The sequence below is a fragment of the Cnephaeus nilssonii genome (assembly GCF_951640355.1).
Source record: "Cnephaeus nilssonii genome assembly, chromosome: 4".
Classification (NCBI taxonomy): Eukaryota; Metazoa; Chordata; class Mammalia; order Chiroptera; family Vespertilionidae; genus Cnephaeus; species Cnephaeus nilssonii.
This window is the reverse complement of record NC_137075.1, coordinates 46,369,841-46,384,365: the sequence shown is the minus strand read 5'-3', so window position 1 is coordinate 46,384,365 and position 14,525 is coordinate 46,369,841. Positions and strand designations below refer to the sequence as shown.

Genomic DNA, 14,525 nt, shown 5'->3' with positions numbered 1-14,525 from the left:
GCTCAATGAGAAAGGGAAGGGCCTTACTGTATGATGAGGTCTCACTAGCCCCTTCTTTTAGACTCACTGTGTGATGCCAACCCTCTTCTTTCCTGCAAGAGATGCCCAGTGGCTCTGACCATCTCTGCTTCTTGCTCAGCTCACTTTTGAGCTGAGTGGCTCCACTTCCCAGTAATGCTTGTGCCAGTCAGTGCTCCCCTCATTGTCTCTCCCTCTTCTCTTTCTTTATCTTTGTGCTTCCTGCCGTGGTACCCCTACCCCCTGCAGAGCTGCTGGATGACCAGCACCCTGTGGTCCGGTTGCTGCGCCGTTTTTCCTCTGACTGCCCAGGGGGCCAGCCAGTCTCCTTGGATGCCACGCTGGCGCATCACCTGCACCAGTGCTCCTACCACCTGCGCCTCTTCCGGAACTGGCTGCGCTCAGGCCAGGATGACCCCGAGTGCCTCTACGGTACCCCCTGCCACCAAGCTGGCTGCTGCCACTACCCTGGCTGAGACTGACTGCTTTGCTTATTGCACTTCTGGCAGGAGAGCCCACTTATTCCTTTCTTTTATTTACCCTAAGGTTATGTGACTTGCATTTTAGTTGCTTGGATGGGATTGGGGCCAGACTGCCTGGTAGTTATAGCATTGGCTGCTCATTCCTTCCTCACTGCCTCCTAATGCTTCCCGTTCCCAATTCTATTCAGTACAGGGTTAGTTTCTTGCTCTGGATTCTGTTCTTATCTCTATAACTTCTACTACCACCATCTTCAAATCCAAACATTTTCCTACCCACTCTGAGGATCTAGAGACTGTACCTCTCTTGCTCTCCTACCACTAGAATACAGGGGGAAATTGAGGCACAGAGATCTCAGTTGAATCCTTGAAGCAAACAAACAAACAAGAGCCAGAGGTTAGAAGATAACCAGGTATAATTCTTTTGATGTCTTAGTCATTAGTGAACAGGAGGCTACGTTTTGCATAGATATTGCTGTCCTCCCTACTCTTAGTTCATTTAGGGAGACATAGAGGAGGCATGGGAAAGATTGGGGACTGAAAAAGTGGTTGGGATGTGTGCTTCTTGGTTCTCCAATGGGGAAATTTTTTCAATAGGTCCTGGGATTAGGATTATACATTTAGGTTTGCCCTGTATTCTACTCAGAGTGGTGGACCTACATTGGAATTATTGGGTTCAGAGCAGAGAATCAGTATTTATTATTTCTCCTAAGGGGGTTTCCTCATTTTTGTGATGGGATAAAAAAAAATCCTAACAAGTCTAGGGTCTTCCAGTGAGAACAGAAGGGAGAACCTTTGATGTGATGGAAATGACCAAGAAAGAACTTCCATTCCCCAGCCTATTCATGCATGTGATTTTCCTGGGCTGAGCTCCATGTGTATTGCATGCTCTCCAGCTTGCTTCCAAATATTCTAGCCTTTCTACCCATATCCTAAATCTGCATGAACCCCTTCTCAGATTACATGCCCTCCACCTTAATCTGGTTCTCTTATACATGAACCCTGAAATCTGCTATTTCTTTCCAGCTCCATGACTTCCCTAACCTCATTTAGACCTACAATTTCACCCGTTACTTATGGACTTTTGTTTTATTCCCCCAGAAAGTGTAAGAGCAATGTAGGTGTTTACCCTATTGGGATTCTGTTTATTTTTCCATGGGACATTGCAGGCTCTCCATAGGTAGGATGAGAGGTGATTTGATTCACCTGGAGGCCTTAGCAGGTAGACTTTTTAGGAAATCTGAAGGTGACAGAAATAGACTTCTGTTGGGGCTCTAAAGAGTTCCCTCTCATGAGAATCTTGGATTTCCCACACTCCAAAAGCCATCGACTCTCCTGATGGCTCTCAGGGACTCTCCATGCTTCCTTGGCCAGTTGGGGTATATCTGGCAGAAATAATATTGACTTTGCCCATCTCTTTTCTAACAGGATTTGAAGGGTGCTCCATGGTGCCTACCATCTACCCCCTAGAAACACTGCATAATGCCCTTTCGCTGCGTCAAGTAAGTGAATTCTTGAGTGGAGTCTGCCAGCGCCACACTGATGCCCAAGCACAGGCATCTGCAGGTATGGAGAATACTCTTGTTTTGTATCCCTATCTCTGCCTTCATTCCCATGCTTTCTAGAACATGAGCAATAAATTTAAAAGATAGGCACTTCAAATACATACAAAAATAGACTTGGAAAAAAGATGTTTAATTGTAGGTCAACTCAAAATAATAGAAAAATCACTCCTTCCTAAGTTAATTTATAAATTTAGTGTGACCCAATAAAATACTGCTGGTTTTCTAAAGTCAGACAAATCAATTCTGAAGTTCTCATTGAAAAATAAACAAGCAAGAATAGCCAAGAAAACCTTGATTTTAAAACATTATATAAAACTTTTATAATAAAATCAGTGTAATATTGGTATATGAATAGACAGAGAGCAATCAAACAAAGTAGAAAATTTAGAAATAGATGAAGTTAGCATTTCAAAATACTGGGGGAAAGATAGACTTTTTAATAAATGGAGTTGGGATAATTGAATATTCATTTGTCAAAAATTAAAATTGAATCCATACTTCATACTGTATAAACTCTCAACTAGTATAAACTCCATATAGATTAGAGATCTAAATGTAAAAATTAAACCATGCAATAGGTAGCTCCAAGGGCTTCTCCTTTTATAGAAACACCAAAAAATCAAGCAAAAATTGATACGATCAACTTTATCAGAACTCTGGAAAATAGTCAGAGGTTTGCAACCAACAGGAAAATTCTGAATCAAGAAGGAGGTAACCTAAAAATGGCTTAGTACAGGAAGCTTTCCAGTACTTTTATTTGACCTTCTCCCGCTCCTGTCCCCACCTTGGTAGCAGTCGTGAACATGGCAACCCATGCTCTCAGCGTGGGACCCTAGTCTCTGGTTCCAGAGGGAGCGGACTAGACCTTATTCTCCAAGACTTGTGTTCGTTCTAATTTGTGTATAGGCTACCTGAAGGACTGACACAGGGTATTTACCTTTGTTGCACCTAACTTAGAACTCACTCAGTGTATAAATGTGGCTATGCAGAGGATATTACTTGAAAACACTGTAAAGCAAATGAACATGATGTCTGGGACAAAACATTATAGTTGAGGCAAACAATAGGCATATGGAAAGCCTGGGAAGAGAGTTTCTTTAGGAACTCAGTCATTCAAAAGCACCCACATATACTGGTAAATTTGAAAAGCTATACACATGCCTGGGGAAGGACACCTGAGCATAAAATACATGAGAAGACCCTAACTCTAGATTTAACACAAGCAGGGAGTGAAGGCTAAGGCAGTGTTGTAAATAGTCTGACTAAGTGTTGAAGGAGTTCCTCAACATAGAACCAATCTGCAAACACTGTGAGAACTCCTCTCTCCTTTCCTTTCTTCTACTCCTTTCCCTCCTTCCCCCCTCTCTCTTTTTGTTCCTGGTATAGTCAAGGAAATCCTTATCAAAGCCCTAGCTGAACATAAATCAAAGGAACAAAGATTTCACAGACTGCACATGACAAAGAAGACAGACTTTATTAAAATAGTTTAGAAAAATCACTGAAAAGTCTAGCCAGTGTGACTCAGTAGTTGAGTGTCAACCCATGAACCAAGAGGTCACTGGTTCAATTCCCAGTTAGGGCACATGCCCAGGTTGCGGCTTGATCCCCAGTGGGAGGTATGCAGGAGGCCGTCGATCAGTGTTTCTATCTCTCTGTCCCTCTCCCTTCCTCTATCTCTAAAAATCAATAAAAACATACTTTAAAAAAAGAAAGAAAATGAAAAATCACTAAACAAACAGCTGTAGACCACAGCAAACAACAAAAAGAAACCCTGAGGGGAGAGGGGTAATTTGATTTTCAGAGTTAATACATTCTAATAGTAAAAATGTCCTTTTTTCAACCAAAAAAAATTATATAATATGCAAAGAAACAAGACAGTGTGATCTTTTCACAGAATAAATTTCACAGAATAAATTAATGTCTGAGGAAACACAGACATTAGACTTACTAGACAAATATTTTAAATAAGGAAAGGAAACCAGGGACAGAGAACTAAAGGAAATCAGGAGAATGATGTCTCAACAAATAGAGAATATCATTAAAGTGATAGAAAATATCCAAAGAAACCAAACAAATTCTGAGGCTGGAAAGTATAGCAGAAATGACAAATTTGCTAAAGGATTTCTTAGAAGATTTTAGCAGGCAGAAGAAAGAATCAGCAAACTTAAAATAGGTCATTTGAAAAATATCCAGTCTGAAGAGGAGAAATTGAAAAGAATGTAGAAAAATGAACAAAGCCAAAGAGATTTTGTGGGACACCATAAACATACCAACATATGCATAATGGGAGTTCTAGAAGAAGAGAGAGAAAAAAAAGGTAGAAAAAATAATTGAAGAAATAATGGCTGAAAACTTCTCAAATTTGATAAAGATACAAATATATACAACCTAGTAGTTGGAAGATAAATGCAAAGAAAGCTACTCTGCAACACATTCAAATCAAGTTGGCAAAAGACAAAGACAGAGAAAATCTTTTGTTTTGGTTTGATTTTTTGTTAATCATCACCCAAGGATATTTTTCCATGGATTTTTTTTTTAGAGAGGAAGGGAGGGGGAGAGACAGAGAGAGAGAGAAACTTGGATGTGAAAGAGACACATCGACTGGTTGCCTCCTGCACACACCCTGACCAGAGCTTGGGATTGAGCCTGCAACTGAGGTACAATCCCTTGACCAGAATTGAACCCAGGACCCTTCAGTTAGTAGCCAATGTTTCTATCTCACTCCCTCTCCCTTCTTCTCTCTCTAAAATCAATAAAAGTATATTTTAGAGAGAGAGAGAGAGAGAGGAAGGAAGGAAGGAAGGAAGGAAGGAAGGAAGGAAGGAAGGAAGGAAGGAAGGAAGGAAGGCCTTAAATAAAAAATCTAACTTTATACCTTAGGAACTGAAAAAGGAAGAGCAAACTAAACCCAAAGCTGCCCAGCTGGTGTGGCTCAGTGGTTGAGCATCGACCTATGAACCAGGAGGTCACAGTTTGATTCCTAGTCAGGGCACATGCCTGGGTTGCAGACTCCATCCCCAGTGTGGGGCTTGCAGGAGGCAGCCAATCAATGATTCTCTCTCATCATTGATGTTCCTATCTCTCTCTCCCTCTCCCTCTCTGAAGCAAAACAAAACAAAACAAAAAAGCACCAAAACTAGCAGAAGAAAATAATAAAGATTAGAACAGAGATAAAGGAAATAAACAATAGGAAGAATCAACAAAACCAAAAGTTGGTTCTTTGAAAAAAATCAACAAAATTGACAAACCTTTAGCTAGACTGACTAAGAAAAATAACTTTAAAATACTAAAGGATCTATAGTCAGAGTATAGTATTCTAAAGTTATTTAGGCTCTACAGCAGCGGTTCTCAACCTGTGGGTCATGGCCCACAGGTTGAGAACCGCTAGCAGGGTCGCCTAAGACCATCAGAAAACACAGATATTTACATTACAATTTATAACAGTAGCAAAATTACAGTTATGAAGTAGCAACGAAAATAATTTTATGGTTGGGGGTCACCGCAACATGAGGAACTGTATTAAAGGGTCGTGGCATTAGAAAGGTTGAGAACCACTGCTTTAGTGGGACAAAAACAACTATAATTTTAATCCTCATTCAGCAGTTTAATTTTTAGTGATATTGGTACCATTTTAAAACTATATTTATAATAGAATAATGCAAATAAGATAAGTAATTATGTTCTTATTACTAGGAACCAGGATTTTCAAGGTATACAAGTATAAATTCAAAAGATTTTTAAATGCTGTCATTTTACATTTGAATTGAAAATATCAGTATGAATTCAGGTTCTTTTTTAGTGTTCTTTTTAACATTATGCATTAGCAGCAGTAGCAATGAGCTCCCTTAGCATATAGATTTTGGTATCGACATATCATTCACCACTACCAGGATTCCCATGGGAGAATGACTGCTTCTTGGTCTAGAGAGTGTTTTTTCGCCTTTCTAAAAAAAAAAAAAATCACACACTCTCCCACCCCACCCTGAGCTTCTTTTGGCATTTTTATCCCTAGTCACCCCCACCATACAAAATTTTAATACCATAGATATACTGTGTATTTATTTATGTATTGTGGCCATTTGATGGACACAAATCAATAGAATATCTAAGAATATTTTCATTCTCACCAATAACCAATTTCGTTGAGAATGCATGTCAAGGGCAAGGAAGGTACAAGGTGATCCTGAGACAAAAGCAAAGAAGCAATCAAGCCTGAAGAGGCTCCCATGGACCAGAACTGCAATACTTTAGCATTAAAAATAATTTGTGCCCTGGCTGGGTTTGCTAAGTGGTTAGAGCATCAGCCTGTGGACTGAAGGGTCCCCGGTTATATTTTGGTCAAGGGCACATGCTGGGTTGAGGGCTTGGACTGTGCAGGAGGCAGCCAATCAATGATTCTCTCTCATCATTGATGTTTCTATCTCTCTCTCCCTCTTCCTTCCTCTCTGAAATCAATAAAAATATAAAAAAAATAATTATCATCTGCAACTATTGGAGAACTAGAGGCCCGGTGCATGAAATTTGTGCACGGAGGGGGGTTGTCCCTCAGCCCAGCCTGCACCCTCTCCAATCTGGGACCCCTCGAGGGATGTCCGACTACCCATTTAGGCCTGATCCCACCGATCTCACAATCCAGGACTGCTGGCTCCCAACTGCTCGCCTGCCTGCCTTCCTGATTGCCCCTAACCGCTTCTGCCTGCCAGCCTGATCACCCCCTAACTACTCCGCTACCAGCCTGATTGATGCCTAACTGCTCCCCTGCCAGCCTGTTTGCCTAACTGCCCTCCCCTTCAGGCCTGTTCACCCCTAACTGCCCTCCCCTGCAGGCCTGGTCACCCCTAACTGCCCTCCCCTGCAGGCCTGATCCCCCCCAACTGCTCTCCCCTGCGGGCCTGGGTCCCGCCCAACTGCCCTTCCCTGCAGGCCCGGTCACCCCCAACTTCCCTCCTCTGCCAGCCTGGTCACCCCCAACTGCCCTCCCCTGCTGTCCTGATCACCCAAAACTGCCCTCCCTTGTAGGCCTGGTCCCTCCCAACTGCTCTCCCCTGCTGGCCATCTTGTGCCGGCCATCTTGTGTCCACATGGGGGCAGGATCTTTGACCACATGGGGGCAGCCATCTTGTGTGTTGGATGGTCAATCTGCATATTACTCTTTTATTAGATAGGATAGAGGCCTGGTGCATGGGTGGGGGACAGCTGGTTTGCCCTGAAGGGTGTCCCAGATCAGGGTGGGGATTCCCTTGGGGCGTGGAGTGGCCTGGGCGAAGGGCCTGTGGTGGTTTGCAGGCCGGCCACACCCCCTGGTGACCCAAGTGGAGGCCCTGGTATCTGGGATTTATGTATCTTCTACAATTGAAACTTTGTAGCCTGGAGCGGAGCCAAGCCTCCTGCTTGCTCCGTGGCGGCAGCCATTTCTGTTGGAATTTATGTATCTTCTATAATTGAAACTTTGTAGCCTTGAGTGGAGGCCTAGGCCAGCCAGAGCTGTAGAAGCTTGGCTTCCTCCATTGCTGGGGGCAACCCTAGCCTCCTGCTCTTTCCAGCTCCATGGCTGCCGCCATTTCTGTTGGAATTTATTTACCTTCTATAATTGAAACTTTGTAGCATTGAGTGGAGGCCTAGGCCGGCAAGGGCAGGTGGAAAACTTGGCTTCCTTCATTGCTGGGGAAACCCAAGCCTCTCTCCTGCTCTCTGTGGCCGCAGCCATGCATATTTGCTCCTGATTGGCTGGTGGGCATGGCTGGTGGGTATAGTGGAGGTATGGTCAATTTTCATATTACTCTTTTATTAGGTAGGATACTTTTCTCCAATTCTTTCCTCTGAAAACTAAAGGGAAATAAATACATCCTATATTTTCAGTAACAACTGCAGTTCAGTGTAATCAAATAATCCCAGTTGAAGAGGGAACATTCTTCTTTACAGAAAATATGCCAAGTAATAAATGTTAAAAGGATTGATAGAATTAGAAAATCAACACTTGATACCCCTAATAAAATAATTAAGGTCCATCAATGGATACTAAAATGTTGGTGGGTTTGCATGGTGTCAAAGGATCACCTCTGATCAGAAGGGGGAAACTTTAAAATGGTGAGATTTTTATGGGCACCACTTTAAACCCAATTAGTAAATTTAGTCTTACTTAGTAGGACAGTGAAACATTATGTGCCTATAATATAATATAATCATATATAATACTAGAAGCCCGTTGCACGAAGTTTCGTGCAAAAGACCTTCCTTCACCTGGCTGCTGACACCAGTTTTCCGCCAGCACCAGTTTTCCTCTGGCCACCTGCTGACCGGAGCGCCTACCGCCAGCGCGATCGGCCACCCCAAGTTCCTCCAGCGCCGTTTCCACTGGCTGCCAGTGCGATCGGCCACCCCAAGTTCCTCCAGCGCTGTTTCATCTGGCCGCCCACCGATCGGAGCGCCTCCCGCCAGCGCCACCGGTGGAGGAACTCGGGGTGGCCGATTGTGCTGGCGAGAGGCACTCCAATCGGTGGGTGGCCAGAGGAAAACTGGTGCTGGCGGAAAACTGGTGCCGCAGCCACGCAATCAGCCACCCTGAGTTCCACCACCAGGTACTTCCGCCGGCCCCATGGGTCCTCCCGCAGTGCCAGCCGTTGGGGCCGGCAGGAGGAATGGGGGGCGGGGACTCGCGAGTCCCCGCCCTCTACCAGTCCAATCGGCCACCCCGAGTCCCGCCCCCAGCCTCCCAACGGCCCAATCATGGGCGTAGTGGAGTGATGGTAATTTGCATATTACCATTTTATTAGGTAGGATAATCCTGTATAATAAAAGCATAATATGCAAATTGACCGATCGGCCGAACAGTGGAACAACCATCTGGACGACCATCCGGGACCACGCTATGACACCCACGGTGCCAAGCCAGCCAAGGCGGGTGCGATGCGATTGGTTGGGGGCCCGGCCATCGCCCCATGATCACCCCCCAGAGGGAGGCCCAGGCCACCAGCTGGTGGGCTGTAGCGGGTGAGCGGGGCCTCCCTCTGTGAGGGAAGCCTAGGTCCCAGGTGCCAGGGGAAGGAAGGCCTACTCTTGCATGAATTTCGTGCATCGGGCCTCTAGTATAACATAATATACATAGGTATTGCCAAAGTGATTTAAACTGAATAATTGATGCCTTTAATAACTAACTTCCAGTTTATAGGAAATACAAGGGATGTTGAAATGAGTTAAATGATTTTATGAGGAAGCAATCAGATGAATCGAGAATGTGGGAAATGACATTCTGTGAGACAACTGACTGTTCTTTTAAAAAAGTCACTATGAAAAAAATAAATGGGTAGGAGGGCACTATCTAGAACAGTAAGGTCCTTTTATAGTAAGATCCAAACATGTATGGTTCATGTTTGGACCTTACTATAAAAGCAATTTTGGGAGTGATAGGGGAAAATTTGAATATGGATTGGGTATTACATGATATTAGGGTATTATTTTTTAATTTTGTTAGGTTTATTAGTGGTATATGGCTAAATAGGAGAAACTCCTTATAATTTAGAAATGCATATTAAAGTATTCATTATGTCTATTATTTATTTTAGAGAACTTCAGCACCAAGAAATAGATGAAACAAGTATGGCAAAATGTTGACATGTGTTAATGTGTTAAATATAGATGAGTGTATGAGTATTGGTTATACTAGTCTTTCAATGACTTTTTAAAAATATATTTGAAAATATTCATTATACAAAGTTTAAAATATTAAAAATGGTTTGTGTGAAGGATGCTTCTTCTCAGCCTGAGAAAATGTACATTGGTTTTTACTTATGTTGAGAACCTGTGGCACTTGGATTCTTCTTCATATGCTTTTTTTCCTTCCCTCTCTCCCCCACCTATCCAGCCCTCTTTGAGTCTATGCACAGCAACCAGGCCTCAGATGGCACATTTTCCCCACCCCGTACTCTTCATTCACCTACCATGCAACTCCGGCAGCGCTCTGAGAAGCCCCCTTGGTGTAAGTAATCCTTTTGGAACTGCCTAGACAAAGGCCAAGAGGGATGGAGGAATTGGTGAGTGAGAAACCTGTCCCTTGAGGGAAACCAAGATGAGAGTTGAAAGACCAGGAATACAGTTAAGGAAGCAGTTTCATCTGCCTCTTCCAATATGAAGGGAGGATCTGTTTACTGTGTCTTATCACCTCTGCCTCCCACACCCCTCTATCTCATTGGGGAGGCTCCTAAAAGATAGTGGAGCAGAGGGTCCTTTAGGGAAGACAGGATGGAGACTTCATTATTCTCAGATCCCCACTTGGTTTCTATAGCTTTCTCGAAGTACAGGTGACTTGGAAGGAAACCTGAATATATAGAAAAGTTGGGGGAAGGAAACTAAAATCTGCTACTACTTTCAACTTTTTTCTCAAGTTGTCTGTTCTCAGTTGAGGTGATGCTTTTCCCAATCTCTTCTTAATCATCTCTAGCCTATCACTAATTATCCTTGTGAACAGTGGGCCGCAAGGAATCCTTAGAGTAACAGTAGGGAGGGGGAGATACCATAATAATCAGGGCCAGAGACACCAGTGATGGAAAATCCTTTCTTTATTCATCCTGCCTCCAAGGAATAACAAAAATCAAACATGCCTTTCACTATTTTACTTGGATAGGACTTTAGCAAAGATTCATATTTCAGCATTGAGGTAAATAGTTGTCGAATTTTGCCCTTCTTCTGGCACCCAGTATGCAGAAGAAAATTCCTTCCTAACACCAAGAATTGTCCCCCTGGATTGCAGATTATCCTACACTCACCTTGTCATTGTCTCTTTTACCTGTCTCCTATAGTGTTTACGGTTCTGTGCCCCCCTCTTATCCCTCTCCTGCTTATATCTCTGTTTGACCTCTTTGATTTGCCTGAATCAAACCACTAACTGAGTATAAGGCTACTTCTACCCTTGAGTGAATTCAGCTTAAAGCTTTTTTTTTTGTAATCTCAGTATCAGGTGTATAGCCTCATTGGTAAGCATTTTCAGGGTCTGTCTCTCTGCCCTAAATAAGCCTTGGCACAAAACCATATTCCTCTTTTTTTTTCTACTTGAAGCATGCCTCCTGTGATGCTTTACAGAAAAGAGGTAACTGGCATACCTTAAACTCAATGACTGACTGAGCTTTTGTATCTGCCAACTTTCCCAGATTCTCTCTGATTGTAAGATACTCAGATGTCCCCTATTTCTAAAAGCTATAATTATTGATGTCAGAGTGCTTTAAATATAAAGTTATAATACCATCAATAAATATAATATTTACAAAGGGAAAAGTAAATTAATCCCCTACTAGAGGTTAATGAAGAAGTAGAGATTGGGGTAGGAATTATCCCACAGTGTAATTGAAGACTCTATGTCAGGATCTGGGAAATTAGTTTTTATGATATTACAAACCTGTAACATCATATGTCCCAATACCTAGAAGATCTTAACTTTGGATCCATGGATGGATTTCAGGGTAAAGTTTATGAACATCAGGAATCATATATAAAGATTAGTGTGAATATTCACATGTATATTTTTCTGGGAGAATAATTCATGACTTTTATTAGAGTTTCAGAGGAATCAGTGACACCTCCCCTACCCCGCAAAGGTTAATTAAGAACTGCTGCCATTTAGAGGTTCCATGGGGTTCTTCCATCTTTGGGTAAATCATTTTCTTTTCTATTATTCTGATTCACAAAGTTTTTCTTCATTCTTCTGCTTACTTATACCTTGGGTTATAAACAATGATTACCTCTGCCTCAGAAATACATTGATTGCTTTAAAGAAATTATTCTTAACCAAAGATGTACATCAAACTTAATTGGGAGTGTTACAACAAAATATATTGCCTTCATCTCCCTCTCCACCCCACACCTTTACCCTAAACCTACAGAATTAGAATCTCTGGAGATTCTATGTAACCCCAATTATGAGCCACTGGAATAAAGTATTCATATGTTTTCAAAGTATGAATGAAGGATCAAGAGAATTTGAAATTTGGATAGGGGTACATTTGTGAAAGAACTGGATGAAGTGGGTCTCAGCACTTTCTCCTGAAGTCTTAGATGTACCTTAGTGCTACTCCTCTAGTATATGTTAGGCCAGAGCAACAGTTTCTGAGCTGGGCTAACTTGGGAGTCTGCATAACTTAGAAAGAATTCAGACCTTCTTTCCCAGAGACATGAGTAATATAGGCCATCTATCTGGCACTTGAACTACATACATAGAGTAAAGCCTTCTCTTCCAGGTTGCCTGACTTGGTCTTCTGAATTTGCTTTACAGACAGCAGTGGCCCTTCCAGCACTGTGTCCAGTGCTGGTCCTTCCTCCCCTACTGCAGTGGATGGTAATTGCCCATTTGGCTTCAGTGATAAACCCTCCCTAAGTTCACACGAGGCTGAAGAATGTCAAGGCCTTGGGCTGCGCCAGGAGATCCCTGGGAATGGAGCACGAGAGCTCTTCATAGAAGGAGAGCAAAAGCCTTTTGAACCAAACCAGTTCCCACAGGAACCACCTGTGGAAACCAGCCAGCCATGCCAGGAAGTAGCTGAGGAGGTCAGCCAGCCATGTCATCAGGCCTCTGACATTAGCCAGCCATGCCAGGACATCCCTGAAGAGGTCAGTCAGCCATGCCAGGAGGTCCCTGACAACAGCCAGCCATGCAAGGAGACCCATGATGATGGTAACCAGACATGCCAGGAGGTCACTCAGATCAACCAACTGTGCAAGAAAGTCTCTGAGGAAGCTTGCAAGCTTTTCCAGGAGAACCCTGAGGAGGTCAGCCTGCCATGCCAAGGGGTCTCTGTGGAAGTTGGCAGGCTGGTCCATGGGTTTCCTGAAGGGGTTGGTGGCCTGGTCCAGGAAATCCTTGTGGAAGTTGGCAAGCCAGCCCAAGAGATCCCTGAGGAGCTCAGCCAACCATGCCAGGAGTTCTCTTTGGAGGTTGACAGACTGGCCCAAGAAGCTCCTGCAACCCATCTCTTATCTCAGGATATCCCTGAGGTTGATACACCATCCCAAGAGTTCCCAGAGGAGGGTGGTCTACAGGTCCAGGAGGGCCCTGAGGAGGTTAATCAGCAGTCCTGGGTGGTCCCTGAGGTCATTGACCAGCTGCCTGGAGAGGTTGTTCCCCAAGCCCAGTATCCATCTAGTGATCCAAACCCTCACTCAGAGCCAGTCTCTAGCCCATGACCAAAACTTATCCCTTCCACCAGCAACATGTGATTAATCATTTTCTCATTGATGGTGTCATAATATACCAGCCGTTTGAGCTAGCCACTTTTTCTGTTGGCTCACTCACCTGCCAGCATAAGGCCTTGGACCTTACTGGAGGCGTCTGAGGAAGCAGCCCTCTTGTCATGAAGCATACCTGTGCTGGGGCTGGGCTTGGTGAGGGGCCCAGCTTGTGTTCAAAGCAGCCATTGACTCCTCACCAAGCCATTAGATTTGAATAGGATTTCCTTTAAGGGGCGGGCTGGTCTATCATTACCCAGCCTCCTCTGACCATCCCAGGAAATTCCAGATTGTTAAAGGAAATGCCTCTTAACTGCTGAAGACACCATCCCGGGACAACAAGTGCAAAAGGGGATTCCAAGGTCTTCACTTTTCTGAGGAAATATTCACAATGTCTCAAAGTCCTTTAGACCATATGTGCATTCAGGGGGACTCTTGTCTTGGCTAGCACTCCTCAGATGGGCCCAGGATGGCTGTCTGAAATGTCTGGGAAAAAGAGTCCCCTTACTAAACAAACATCCATCATGGCCACTAATCTTTAGATTGGGCTTATGGGTATTTCCATATCATCCCCAAGTGCCCTCTCTGCCCCTGTCCTGTGAAGAGGGCAATAGCTCTATGGAAAAATAGGTATTAGATTGCTGTGAAAATTTCAGAGTAACTACTTAAAATGCTTTTGGGGTTCTTGACCAATCTGTGAAGCGAGGCCTCTTTTGTTGTGGGGCTTTTTGGTTTAGAAGATGCTGTAGTAGAGAAAATCAGGTTCTATTTTTAAGCAATCAGCAGAGATAAATATTGTACAGACATGAGCAAAGATTATATATATATATATGGTAGTGCCAGGGACAGACTGGCCAAAGAACAAACACTCTAGGGTTTCCAAGAGGTTTGTCCTTCTATCATTGTGTCTTTAGGGCCAGGTGTGATTATGAAGCTAATCCCAAAGATCTGGGGATGGGAATGAGGGTGGGTAAGAGGGGTAATGCTGTCATTAGAGTGGGGGGCCGGAACATTATGAGTGCTCAATAAATATGAAGTAATGAGAATGGTAGAGGTGGTAATATCATTGTGAACTCAAGAATGAATGTGACTATAAGTCAATCAGGTATGTAACTGAATCTGAACCAGTCAAAAGCCTTTGTAGTTGAGCAGGAACAGGCTATAAAAATATGCAGATCAGACATCCCAGGAGGTCCCTATGCCAATCAACCCGCTATCCCAAAATGTCTGAAGTGAGTAGTGTTGTGGGGGA

At 43.5% G+C, this 14,525-nt stretch overlaps 1 protein-coding gene across 25 annotated transcripts in view; it reads left to right on the top strand.

Moving 5' to 3' along the window:
* The window catches only part of PPIP5K1 (diphosphoinositol pentakisphosphate kinase 1), a 41,084-nt gene extending 26,865 nt beyond the window's left edge, over window positions 1–14,219 (top strand). For 22 of the 25 annotated variants that reach the window (XM_079768339.1, XM_079768350.1, XM_079768358.1 and 19 more), the window contains 3 exons: window positions 1,926–2,063; window positions 9,924–10,037; window positions 12,324–14,219. In XM_079768339.1, coding sequence (XP_079624465.1) covers window positions 1,926–2,063; window positions 9,924–10,037; window positions 12,324–13,231 — 1,160 coding nt within the window. In that variant the 3' untranslated portion in view covers window positions 13,232–14,219. Of the gene's footprint in view, window positions 1–267; window positions 1,904–1,925; window positions 2,064–9,923; window positions 10,038–12,323 lie in introns of those variants that run through there. The other 3 variants (XM_079768355.1, XM_079768354.1, XM_079768357.1) reach the window with 2 other exon arrangements.
* Window positions 14,220–14,525: the final 306 nt, after the last annotated feature.